The sequence below is a fragment of the Motacilla alba genome, chromosome 6 (genome assembly GCF_015832195.1).
Source record: "Motacilla alba alba isolate MOTALB_02 chromosome 6, Motacilla_alba_V1.0_pri, whole genome shotgun sequence".
In the NCBI taxonomy this organism is placed as follows: Eukaryota; Metazoa; Chordata; class Aves; order Passeriformes; family Motacillidae; genus Motacilla; species Motacilla alba.
In genome coordinates, this window is record NC_052021.1 from 8,614,981 (window position 1) to 8,629,513 (window position 14,533).

The window sequence follows — 14,533 nt, forward strand, 5'->3', positions numbered from 1 at the left end:
TAATGTAGCACTTGGCCGACAGAAGCTCTTTACCACTGCAGAGTTTAACAGACAGCAGTCCCAAAAGCATAATGATTTTTTTGGAAAGATGACACCTTTCTAAAAGATATAGTTTATCTCAATGGGAATTTATGAGCTTGATGCAGGAAACACTTGATTAAATTTTACAGCCTGCAGTGTACAAGAGCCAAGATTAGATTATCATAATTGGCCCATCTGATCTTAAAATCCATGAAATGCTAAAAACTGCCTATCCAAGCTCAAGGATGGTATCTGGAATGCACCCCTGTGCACTCAGGCCCTGTGCTGGTTTTATGCCTGGTAGGGATTACAATGCAGAAAAACAGCATAAGCAAACAAACAAATGCTCTGCATCACTGACAGTGATACAGCTTCATATAAAATAATAAAGGGTCATCATCTATCTTCCTTGTTTTGTAACTGATCATCCAAAAATACAGAGCTGAAAATAACAGGGGAAAACACTGCGGGAAATGCCCAAAATATTCAGTCAGATCCTTTTTATTTTGAGCATTTTGTTTCCTGAACTCAGAAAGAATCATACCAAGACAGTCACCACTTTGAGTGTGACTCCCTGTAAGTCGTTGCCCAGACGTCGCTCTTGGAGGCTTCCGTTCAGGCCTTTCTCGGAGTCCCACGTCGCCAGCTGGAACAGAAAGCACCGAGTCTGAAGCACTGCCAGGCAGGGATCCTTCAGCACTTACAAAATGTTTAACAGCAGCTTGACCAAATCCAGAACTGATAGAGGCTGAGAGGTGTGCGAATGTCTTTAATGTAGGATCAGAATGAGTGTGATTCAGAGGACAGACATAAACGTGCCTCACCTGAATGTATGTTCATTATTGGGTGAAATATAAATGGTCTATTACCTGTAGTATTTATCCTATTATTTCACTTAGTTCACTCTGATATTACATTTCTCCTCAGCAAGTTTATACTGTCTGAAGGTCCTCAGGATTACCTATGGTGGCACTATCCCAGATTTCCCTCTCTGCTCAGATCCCTATTTTCAAATATCCTATGTTTATCAAAGACCAACCTTTTTTTTCCACAGTTTTAGCTCACCTACAGTCATAAATTCTTGACACAGGTTCTACAGTGTCAAACTGTTTCCACTCGTATTTTTTTCAGCTCCTGTCTCAAGTTCTGTTTTCTCTGTTCTTGTCCTACTTATGATCTCTAAAACAGCCTCTTCAGCACCCAGACTCCTGATGAAGAAGTATCTCATCTCTACCAGATGTACCACATGCATGTTTTCAGGATATCTCCCTGGAACATTACATCTAAATATTTTATTTTTCAATTAAATGTAGCATTTTAAAAATTAATTTTACTGCATTTTCTGAAGAGAAATACAGTCCAATTCAATAGAACAGGTTCAACAGAAAAGTCAATTTTTAGTGACCTTTAGATTATTCAAACCAAATATGCTCCTGAGCAGCAGCAGCAGCAGTCAGACTCCTTTTGCCTTCAAACAGAATCCACAGTGTCATTTTGTTAAGAAGAGACATAAATAGTATCAAGTAGAAACAGTTTTCTTCTTTTTTTTTAGCTGTACTCCTAAACACCAATACTATGCTTACATATTTGGAAGCAGTGTTGTTAGCTGAAGGCATGCCCTGTAGAAATTAAACACAGTCCAAGATCTGTGAAATATGGATTCCTCCTGCCAGAAGCTAATTTTCATGTAACAAGTCAAAATCTTCTTGGAAAGAACTTATTTCACTGAAAATGCCTATGGCTAGATGTCTTACATGATTTATTTCTATGACTTCAGTTTTATCCTAAAGCCTCACAAATCAAATCAACAAATGAAATGTGATGGAAGAGATCTGTATAGTTTTATTTCTGGTTTGTTGCATTAAACTTATAAACAGGGAACTAGAAGAAAACAAGACATTCATGGAATATTCAGCAACTATCACAACTGATGAAAATTATTCCAGTCACTATATCTTGAAAGCTGAGATGCAGGAGAGGAAAGACTTAAAGGTAAACCTCCTTTTATCCAGATGACCTGGCGGACGGAGGAGGAGAATGTATGAATAATTTTCAGCTTTCTAATGACACTCCTGGAAGCTAAAATTTCTCAGATTGAACACTCTTCTCCTGTGATGGCAGACTGGAGTGACAGAGGAGTGACTGCACATCAAGCGTCTGCAGCAACACAGGCAGATAAATAACTGTAGCCGTGGTATCTTTTGAATTTGAATTTAGATGCTCGCTCTGAAATATTTCCAGATGTTCCTCAGCCCTTGCTACTGGCAAACCAAATGGACATATCTTTCATTTGACATAAATCAACATGGTTCAACAGACTTCAAAGATGAGTGTAGGTGTGTATTGCATCTATTGTGTCTCAAATCTGTAAAGAAAGCTTACTGTTTAAACCTTTTTCACTTGTCCTAGGCATATGATCAAGATTTTTTCAAAAATGGCTTGCAAAATCTACAGGTGATGATTAAATAGTCATTAAATATGGGAAATGTAACCCATTCAAGTTATTACTTCATCACTGGTGGACTGACACATCGATTTTTTTCTCCTGCACATGTACCTTTCAAAATCTGATGTCATATAAGAGCCCTAGACTTCTCAAATACTTTGTTTCATATTCTGCACTACCTTGAGGAGTTCCAAAAAATACTGGAGACAAGACAGTGTAAACCCATGATTTTTTTTTTTTTTTCCCAAAAGGCGAAGGCAAAGATTCTTCTTCTGTACAGCAGGGGTAAGTGCAAGGAGAAGGAGCATATTTTGCTTCAGAACAGTGCTCCAGAGTACAAACTTTTCAGCCTCTTAAAAGCAAACTATAGAGATAAAAATCATGAATGGAACCTAGGGAAAACCATTTCCAGAGGGGATTTTCCCTGTGTATCCTTGTGCTTTTGAACACTTCATTTGTTAAGAACTGTGCCGATTTTATCTTCCACTTCTTGCAGACAGAATGATGTTTATAGGACTGATGTATTTACAGATATGTATATCAATTTGTGACAGCTGACCTGTCAAGATCAGTGCCTGAGAAGCTAATTTCCAGCATGGTTACACACCATGAGTACTGCTGCTAAGGCCATTAGAGTTTCATTCTGTGTAGAAATATGTACAAATTTCCTACCACAAGTCTGGAGCCAAAGGTTATAGCACAGCCATCAGCTGACAGGAGATAAAGGGCTTTTAGATCTGATTATGAGAAACAACTGCTTGCACAATCAGCGCTTGCAGGATGTGTTTAAAAAAAAACAAACAACCTCAATGGTCTCTGGAACATGTATTTAATGGCAGTCTGGGTGGGATTTTTTGATTCTCAAGTAACCTGGTTATGTGAGTTCAAGCTCTGAAATCAGCTACTTTATGAAAGATTTTCAACATAAAGCTTCCTAGCTTTTCTTTCTGAACCAGCCCTGTTGCTGGAATCCTCTAGTTCTAGCCATACAGCAGAAGCTAAACCATCCTGTAAAAGCTATCCGGAGGAAACAAATGTAGAATTCAGACAGAAAGGTAATTTGTTGGAAAATTCTGACTCAAATCATGCATCCAATTTTAGTCAATATTTACTGCCTTTTCAACTAGAACTGTAAGGAAGAGTTTGGAGAGAGAAAATACCAATTTTAACATTGTTTTCACCCTCCACAAGCAATGCAGGATGAAACAAAGACACTTACTCAAAACACAAGCAAAACAAATGTCTGTCACAGGCCCAACCAAATGGAGATGCAAATTATCCCAAACTACTAGTAAATACAGTTGAAAACAGACATTAGCAAATAAAGTGTTCAGTGTGTCTATCACAGTATTGAATGTGATTATCTACACTATTTTAGTTCACAATGCAGTAGTTACTGTCCAAATAATGCATGTCACTGCTATCCAACACAATTTTAAGTATGACACCATCCTAAACATGGTCTACTTTTCAGGAAAAACATGATTCACATAAGAAATAAAAAAAGATAATTCTCAGCAGACACATATTAATGTTTGAAATGGTTACAATCTATCCAGAGTATACATCTTCTATTTTACCACAACCCAAAAACTTTGACTGAACAACTTGTTGAAGCTATAGTTACACAATCCAAAGAAAGTAAATTTGGGAACCCCTTACTTGAAATCTGAAAAACTTAGAGACCGGAAAGTGAAAAGAGTGCAAGGCAGGCAGTTCTCACACCATGAGACAGAAACACCCATATCAACCAGAACACATTTTCTGTGAATACAAAAGCTGTGCTGTCCATGGAGTTAAATAAATTAACCTATGCCACTCGCAGTCTAAAAATGCTTTTAGATTAAAGTTAGACTCAAACAGATTTAATTTCAACGACAACTTGTTTCTTAACCTTGAAGTCAACAGAGTTTATGTCAAGTATGATGTCCTTCTACCATGTATGTGTATTTTACACATTGGTGCCTCATTCCCTTTGCAAGCCTTGCAATACAGCTAAAAGCAGATTATAAGTGAACCTGATAATAAAATGACACATATACAAGAAACTTAATGTTTACAGGAGACAAATATGAAATAAGGGAGTAGCCCATTAAATAAATGAAGTAAATTGGACACTTGTCTGTTACAGTTCTAAGGAATAAAAGGAGTTTCACTTAAGTCCTAAAACAAATTTAAGTCCACTTAAAACATTTAAGTCCACAATTCCTTTTCAAATTAAGTATAACTGTAATCTACAGAATTTTCTGCTATTCACAACAAGGTAGTAGCAGGACTCACAGTTTGAATTAGTAGTAGCAGTAGTAGTAGTTAAAAACTCTTTTGTATTTGTGTAATCCACAATAATATAAAAGAGTATTCAGAAAATGAAAAGGTATGGAATCTTTAACTTGCAAGCAAATCCAAACACTTATAGAAAAAAATCCATCAGAACTACATATTAGGAATATTCAAATATTCTACATTTCTACTCTAAAACATAAGCTTATAGTCAATGTAGAGATAAGATACTTCAATCAGATGAACTGATTGAAGATACATTCTGTGGTCCAGTATAACTCATCCCTGTTTGCACTGAAATACCAGCAAGTCATCTACATCCAGACATTCTAGTCTGATATTTTGCATTTGTTTGTATTAAAAACACATCTTGCTTCCAAACATTTGCAGTGTGACTGGAATACCTGTGCACCCAGGGCCACAGAGAACTCAAAACATGTTAAAACTATGAAGCAGAGGATTAAGAGCCCAGTTTTAAACAGTACATAAACTTTGGGTGAAAACTTTATACCACCCTGTTTAATGCTCAAGAGGCTCCATTTGCCATTGAGAGGCAGCCTAGGGATTGCATCAACTCAATAAAAGGTCAGAGAGGGGCAGGGAGACCATGGAAAGCTGCACAAAGTTAGAAAAAGGGCAGAGGGAAAGGCTGCCTCCTCTGGCACTGCTTTGCCACTGCTCTTTCTTCAAGGGGAACCTGGTTTTGTGTCTAGGACAGCAAAGGACACAGATGTGGCTGTTGATGCTTTAATGAGTCTTTAAGAATGCAACACCTTCAGGGAGAAGAATTCCATTTATTCCAATTTTAGTGCAATTTTTTTGCAAATTTATGGTGCTATATGGATGATAATAAAATTTCTCCAGAGAATCATAGGAAGATGAGCATGAGGCAGCAAGACCTAAAAATTACCAAGTCATTCTGGAGAAACTTGACTGCTTTTTCAATAGTACTGCAGAATTAATAGGTAGCTGAAAGCAAGAGGACACTATGCTTGTATCTGAATTTTAGGTTTATTTAATACAAGGTCTTATGAACCCTCACCTATGGCAATTTGTCTCCTGAAAAAAGGCAATACCACATGATTTACAGATTAGCTTCTATGAAACAATGGAGAATGATGTATCAAAATGAGAAGAAAAGTTCTGAAGAGCACAGAGCAAGTCAATATTAAGATTTTCTTGACTTAATAGTTTTTTTACTGTTTTGGAGCAGCAAATAGGAAATTACTAATATTAAAATGTCTAGGATGCAAAGATATCTCAAAACTGGGGAGTGCTGAAAATATATCAAACTATATCAAATGGTGAGAAAAATAAATAGGAGTGGTAAGAACTCCAACATGAAACAATAATATGCATCTTGCATATTCAGAAGTGAACACTGATGGAACAGAAAAATGGTTAACAGGCATACTTCAACTGAAGAAAAAAAGACAGAAATCAATGAACAAGTTGTGCAGGGTGACAATGAGATGCAAATGATGATGAGCTTGTAAAACAGCACTGCTGCACAAGTACCAGTGTGATCCTGGACTCCAAATCTCATGGCACAGGCTGGACATAGCAGCCACAACACAGCTGAGAAGAATGTATGGTCTTAACTGGGGTAAGCATCTGTCTGAACAAGAGTTAGGCATGCTGGGAGAATATCAAGGGAGAACAAGACAACTGCTACTGTGATGGAGGATTCAGTTCATACAAAAAAAGGATGAAAGATGCAACTGTGAATATTGAAGATATTGATAACCAAGAAAAGGGAAAATTAGAAGCAAAACTAGATATAAGGCAACAGATCGACTGCTGCAAACATATTGTAATCTACAGAGACCCTTTCACGGGAAATATAAATAGTTTCCTAGAAACATTTATTCATTATCAGTGAAGACTGTTAAATGAGAAATAGATGAAAGGACAGGGATTTTTTTAGTATTTCTAAGCAAAACAATTTTTCATGAGAAGGGTTTGGTACATCCAGGATATGAGGTGCATAGATAAAGGAAATCAAAGAACCCTCTGGTGGTTCTTGAATTCACCAGAGGTACCAAATCTAAACAATTGTTTCACATAATTCTGGATCCCAGCCAAAGGTGATTAAGATGTTTTCCAAACCAAAGGTGATTAAGATGTTTTTTTCCCCACATGGAACAATTTCATTAGTCCCAGAATGCAAGGTTTAACCTGTGATGCCCTCAGTTTGCCATTTCCCAGGTGAGTGGACTGATTGCCATCTTTAAGGCTGGTTTAGGGGCATTCTATCCACAAAGTTAAAATGTACAGGCATAGTTTATTCAAAGAATGTCATAATTCAGAATACTTGAAAACCTCAGCTACTTTCATCTCCAAAAGAAAAAAACATTCCCTACTGCTGAAACAAAGCCATTCCTAGAACTCAGCCAGGAAGAGATTCTGTCAAAAGTGCACAGGAGCAATTTGAGGTTCCAGCCTACAACCATTAACTTCGCAAGCCTACGTAACACCGCTGAGTCCCGAGAGCCACACTTATATAAAGTTAATTGAGCATAGACCTAGAATAGAAAATAGAGAAAGTTCAAGAACGCTGAAGGAGGGATTTGAGTAGGAAAGAGCAATTGACCTGAACTGACATATCTAAGGAAACAGATATACACCACTGCTTGCCTGAGCAGCCAGCGAGACAAATGGCAAATGTCTAGGACTGAGATACCACATGAAGTCTGCCCTTGAAGCAGCACAATGCCCTTCAAATATGTGAGGGAATGGGGTCACAATTAACAGAGAAAAGCAGCATTAACAGAGTTACCACCATGTAGATACTCCCACAAAACTCTGATTTAGAATTTAAGAAAACAAATCTCCAATTGTGCCAACAAAATGTACTTTGGCACGAAGCTGCATAGTAACAAGCAGAGAATTTACTCAAATTGGAATAAAAATTTCAAATTAATTCAAACAGCTCAAAACCAATGCAAAGCGCTAAAAATTACATTGCATTGAAACAAAGTGCAAATTAATATCAGAAGCGTATTTTTGCCATGGAAGATCAATGACAGTACTTAACTGCTATTATCTAGAGAGTAACTAGATAGCACATGGATATGGAATCTCTTTCTCCATGTCATTTACAATAATTCCTACACAACAGATAGGGAAAACCTAGAGGGGAGCAATTACATTAGTTAACCCAAAGCTGTAAGGATAGTTTAGGTCAGAGGACCACCAGCAGAGGCTTTGGTAGAGGTATTTCTGCATTAATATTCTTATTCTCTACAAGCTTGTGTATTTATTCAGGTCTTGCTCTTCAAATTCTGCCATTCACTGCAGCTAACAATTTCGACCCTACCTAACATAACTCAGCAGTATCTTGCTCCATTTTTTATGGTCTTTCATTGCAGAGAATATCAAATATTTTGACATGAGACAAAGTGTTTTCCCTTACATTTTTCATTATCCAAAGATCAATTCAATTAAATGTAACGACCACACTATTAAAAGCCAACTACTTTACATATAAAAGTGCTCTACAACATAAATGAAGATTAGACACATGATACCTTATACTACTAACATTAAGGAAGCCAAGGTATTCTACTGCTTTCTACAGAATTGAGACTGAGGAGCTTCCTGCAGAATTGAATCAATGGGGTTTTTTTAACCCTAAAGGTTTTATTAACACAATGTCAGACTTCTTGGGAATAGCTCAGCATCATATACTTTATATTGCATATACATCAAGTTTAATATTATGTTGAAGGGCTTCAATTATGAGAATTATCTTTTTTGGTGAAATAAGATACTGCTCCATTATGTGGCAGCTTGAGATATTATTTTGCTAGCAGGTAATGAAACAGCATTGATACCAATTCAGGGTTGCTTCTCTTTCCATATTGTGATAGCTGGTGAACATCTCTGACCTCATACACAACACAGAAAAAACACCTGTGTTCCACTGTGCTGAGCCTGGGCAATGCTTGTCTGGGGCAGCAAATCCATACTAGGCAGAAAAAGGAGCTGAAAGGACAAGACAAGATAAATGTATTCTGTAATTCATTATATAAAAGTATAAATAGCCATCTTCAGCTCTGCTAGAATAAATTGCTTCAATTAATACTAGTCTTTGAAGGAGCAGTGACTGCAACATGCTGATGTTATTAGTGCAGCAACACAGGCACTGAGAAAGATGTAGTACTAAATGAAGCAATCATGAGAGTGATGAAAACAATATGAACAAGAATCTTATCCTCTGATGGCTTCTTTATGAAGTGCTGGGAAGTATTACTCTACCCCAAAATTTTTGTATTTAATTTCCCTGACATAAAATCAAAATGTGGTGAAGAAGGTGTTGAAAATAAATTGGAGGTATTTTCGATGAGACTCTCACAGGCTTCTTGAAAAGCAGGCAAAAATCTTCCACCCCTGTCCTCCTGCAGTTTTGCCACTTTTCAAGGCTTTAAGATACAAACAATGTGCCACACTGTAGAAATACTGTTGTTGAATCAGATGGCAGCATTGCCATAGCAAAAGATGTGTGTGCAACACCACAACTCTTTTAAAGGTCAAATAAATTAACTGTGAGGACCCAAGATACTGCTGAAACAGGCACTTTCCCAGGGGCATTGTAAATTACCCTTTGATATGAACGACCAGGTCTCTAAGCATAAAATTAAAACTGATAAGTAATCACAAAAGTGAAACCAATCCAGGTATAAAGTCCTCAACAGCTGTCACAAGTTAATGGCTAAAAACACATTGCCACTGGATTTTACCTATTTGAAAGGCAAACAAGCCCCTCTTCTTTTTCCTGCAGTTTAAAAGACATTGTCCAGTAAAATCCAATATGTTCTGGACTCCAAGCATACTTTGAATGCTACAGCCAATTGCTGAACATCAGGTAGCTCAAGAATAGCTGCTTGTGGACAAAACTGGACCTATTCCCTTTACCACTACTCATTATGTGTAGGTAAAGTGGAAACAAATCCATTTCACACAGAGAACAGATTGTTTTCAAAGCTCTGAAATGGTTTTTGGTAGCAAATTACTAGCTTTTGAGAGCAGAACTATCTTTGTTATTTATGCAATAGTGACCTCAGCAGACTGTTTGTAAACAAACAGCCCTCATCATGGAAAAGTTGGCTCTAACAACAAATACAAACTCACGCTGATTTCCTATAGGTTCTTGTCCTGCTCTATGGAGTCTAGTAACCAAATAATGCCCTGTTGTGTTGTTCTAAGAATTTTACTGGAGAGGGAGAGCAAGGGAGGCTTGCACAGCCGGACAGTTGTCAGGACCTGTTTTTCAGTCCTTCTACGAGAGAGAGCTTTGCACGTAGGAATTAACCGGCGTGCTACAACAGGCTATATCAAAACTGCTCTTTTTTTGCCATTCCTTACTGTGTTTCTTGGATATTATCTGAGCTGAATGCTTTTGGTGTCTCACATTTCTGCAGTTCTAACAACACAACTTTTCCTAGCCTGGCCCCTGAGGTACAGACCACTGTGTGATTTCACCAGTTGTGATTTTCACCTTCTGAAGCCTGGCCACCTTGAATCACTTTCTGATTCTGGTTAAAGTCATCTCAGAACGAAGGCAAAGTTCAGCCCACTCTCTGGTATCACCTATCAAGCCAGTTCTCAACCCTGTATTGAAAACTGTTCTTCTCTCAAACTCCAAACACTTATGAAAAGCTCCATAACATCAAGAGTAATTTTTTGTAGAAACTTATTTAAAAAATAAGTATTGGCATTATCTAATTACTGTGGTGGGAAGAGAGTATAAGAAATGTTTAAAAAGCAGCTTTACCCCCTAAGAGTTGCAGCCAGGCCAATTATCCAAGATCAGAAACAGGCTTGACCCACAGCTGTAACCAATAAGGAAGAACAGTCCTATAAGACAGGGAGAACTGGCACCTAGAGTCAGTTGCTGTCTGGGCTTTGAAGAAGAAGGAGTAGTGTTGAAGAAGACCTACCCATGAGAAATCACTGAGAAGGTATGGGACTCTTGCAATAGGATAACAACACTTTTACATTGAGAACACAACAAATTACCACATGATATTCTGTTGGCCTTGATACACCAAGGACAATGTTCTAGAGAAAAAAGATAGCCACTTTGCATTTTAGTTCAAAGGGTGTGGATTCATAAATGTAATTTATAAACCAAATTGAAAACTTAAACACAAAGAGGTCAAAGTCTTAGATAAAATGTTGGTACTTAAAAATGACAATTAAAAAACTCCAATATTATTTTAACAGAATTGTTGTTAAGACAAGTCAACACTCTGTCTTGACATCAGTAAAAACTGTAAGTGCCAAAGCTTCCCTGCTAAAGATTTTAAGTAAATTTTGACCAGCTGTGGTTATTGGCACTGGAATCTACATCCACATCTATGGAACACTGAAAATTCTTGTAATAAATTTGAAAGTTCCATTTTTAATGAACTTTCCCTTATTTTGATCTGTACAATATGGCTTCATCTTTATCCTTGCTACTCCCAGAATGTGACACAAAATGGCTTAAACAATTTGCAGATATTTTTTTCCTCTACAACAAAAGCCACTGAGTAAAAAAACCGTAACTTGGTGTTTGGTAATGGATAATTGCCTCTCCAAGAAACAGAAGAACTGTAGATAGTATTAAGCAAAACATGAATTTTCTTCTCTGTAATGATAGGCATTTAATGGTTTTAATTAACAACAAGCTATATCGAGGCAGCTTTCAAAAATATATTTATCCCTTGGGCTTTGTTACATACATAGAACAGGTTTTGTAAGGCAAATAAAATCAGCTTGCTCACAAAGCCAATTAGACAAGAATATACAAACACCAGATCCACAGATATTATAGTTCATATAAATTATGTACCAGTTGCTAAGTATTCACAAGGAACATAACAGTACACTTAGCTAATCTTTGCATAGTGTTCATATAGAAACTGTGGTAAGCATGAAAAATACTTTTCCATGTTACCATTTACAAACCTTTTCTTTACAGCCCATTGCTCTGCTTCAAATCAACATTCAGGAGAATTTTCAGCTTTAAAAAAAAATACTGGACTATGAGAACTTCTTAGCCATTTTGCACACTGACAGACAGTGCACACAGGGTATATAAGAAAGATTACAGTAATAAATACTTTCTCCCAGCTCCACAAACTGCCACATACCAGCAAAACTCCATCACTACAAAGGATGTGGTAATTTCAGCAAAGTAGTCAAAGGTAAGAAATAAAAGCAGGTGAGAAATACAGCTTGTACTATGTGTAATGCTTAAAGGCTCTCCTTTCAGATTCCTTACTGCAGCTTTAAAAATAAACACTGATCTCCAGGAAGCTTTATTAGAGTTCCCTACATCATTTGTTTAGGAGGATTCAATAATTCAGTAGGTTTATGTAATTACTACAGAGCTTATTTAATATTGCACCTGATGTGTTGTTGTTTTCCAAGTCTTGAGAAAAGCTTCTAGAAAGGTCAAAGCTGATCAAATTAGAAAACAAGACATGATTTATGTGTGGTCCAAACTTCTCAGTGGAGGGAAGAAACAATTTGGGCCCATGGAGGGCCACAGTTAAGCAGCAGAACCTCTGCTGAGGGAAAGGCAGCAGCTCTCTGGAAATGACCCAGTGGTCAGACCTCATTTGAAGATCATCCTACTCTAAAACATTACAAGATTTATTTCTACACTCTAAATGGCTCTTGGTCACTGCAGGGCAGGTGGTTTTTAACAATGAACAGCAGAGCATTTGTACACAGAATTACGGCTAAAATGGGCAATGCCCTCAGAGAAATACGGATGCAGAAATATGGCAAAGAATTACCACAAACATATCTGAAGAGGAAAAAACCACACACATTACATTCATTAAATCTCTTTCTTACTGCCTTAACCTGATATTCTTTCTGTTGCTATGGTGATTGTTATCCAGCCATTTATACATTTAAAGAAAAAAATCAGTATTCCCTCTCATGAAATTCAAGAGAAATATCTCCTTAATGCAATACAAAGACTATTTCCTCAGTGGACCCATCAGGCATTCATTTTCCTAAGGTCTTCTGAGTCCATTTAAACTTCTCTGTTCCACACATTTTGTGGCAATGAATTTCAAAATATAAGCAGGTAGTCTCTGCAAATGTACTTCCTCTTATAGGTTGTAAGCTGCCTACCAGTTCATTTTATTAAGTATCATCTAGGTTTCCATTACAAGAAAAAATGAATAATTCCTCTAATTTCATCTTTTAATCTCTTTATTTCCTAAGCACCTAGACGCACTCCCCCTCCTTTTGTCTGCTTACTGAGCCGAAAAATTGTAGCCTGTATGTCTCTTGATATAGAAGCAATCTGGTATCTCTAGTCACCCTTCTCCCTCTTACATCTTTTCTAGTTCTTCCATATATTTTTGAAAGAGAAAAAGAAATAAAAATCACAAAAAAAAAACAAAAAAAAAAAACAAAAAAAAAAAAAAAAAAAAAAAAAAAACCCAACTCAATTCAAATTATAGAGACTGGCCAAAAATCAGCTCCTGGAAAATTGGAAGACTAACTTAGGAAAGACAACTTTTGAGTGCATTATTAAGCCTATATTTTAAAATTATCATAGAAGACTTGCCTTAGAAATCTTCAACACTGCATTTTAGCATTAAAATGCAGAAACAGCAGAACAAGGAAAGTAGAAAGCAAATGTCACCAATAGAAATTGTATATATTTAGATAATATAGTCTTGGGAAATGGAAAAGAAATTCTTCCCTACTACATGCACAGTAAAATGCAGAAGTATTTAATGTTTCTTGGAAAAAAACACTTTTGTTTATTAGAAAAGAATACTAACACCGTCCATTGTATTTGTTGGGAACTCTTCCTAAATCCCTCCCCTGGCATAAGCAGAAGGTGGTACATAAAAAGTAGAAAGCTAGGAGCCTGCAGAAATCTCCCTCCTCTCAGTAGGTCTACAATAAAATAATTTGTTAGTAATTACTGCCCACAAACTTTCATAAAGTTAATGGGAATTTCCAGCAACTGCTGAATTTCCAGTATTTCTTTTCCATAAAGTACATCAGGCCTCTACAAGTGGTCCAGCTAATGTGGGGTTTTTTTGTAACTCACAGACTTGCCCTATAGATCCCAGAATGTCTGAAGGCTATGGGCTTTGTTCACAAATCAAATTAATTAAAGGAAATTAACACTATGTTAATAATTATGTGGGTTTGTCCACATCTCCATGGCAAAATATTCCCAGCTGCTTTGGAGCAGGCTTGGGACAAGCCCTGGTGGCTGAAAGGCCCTACAATCTGATGGGCTGGCTGCCCATCAACTTAGTAGCTTGTGATACTTGAGTGAAAACTTGGCCATTACTGAACTCTCAGGGCCTGCATTAGAGACTGACAATGAGCTTCACTGCAGACTTCAAACTGCAGCAGCTGCAGGGAGGGATGAATGAATGGGTGACAAATACAATCACATCAGCCCAGGAGGTGCTACTAAAATGCTGTTTATTAGCACTGCCAAGGTGACAGTTGAGAATGTGCGCTCTGATGGACCTACAAAATTGACACAATCCAGGACTGGGAAGAAACTCCAGTAGCTGAGGTCCTTAAAGAACTGGCAGCTCAGACCATACAAAACTACATCTTTTCATTGCTCAGAAGCAGAAGGCAGCCTCCTGCACTGAGGGCTGTCAGCCTTGTACCAGCACAAGTACACAATCATTTTTTAGAATTCCAGGAGGGGAAAAAGATTTGAATGCTTTTCATCTAAACTATATTGAAAAACCTGAAGGCCTGAAGGCTAGAAAGATGGGTACCCAGGTCACAGACCCT

At 37.3% G+C, this 14,533-nt stretch overlaps 1 protein-coding gene across 5 annotated transcripts in view; it reads right to left on the reverse strand.

Moving 5' to 3' along the window:
- Positions 1 to 14,533, reverse strand: part of GRID1 (glutamate ionotropic receptor delta type subunit 1) — a 486,075-nt gene that overhangs the window by 54,265 nt on the left and 417,277 nt on the right. For all 5 annotated transcript variants that reach the window (XM_038140277.1, XM_038140278.1, XM_038140279.1 and 2 more), the window contains exon 9: positions 566 to 667. In XM_038140277.1, the coding sequence (XP_037996205.1) occupies positions 566 to 667 (102 nt within the window). The remainder of the gene's footprint in view (positions 1 to 565; positions 668 to 14,533) is intronic.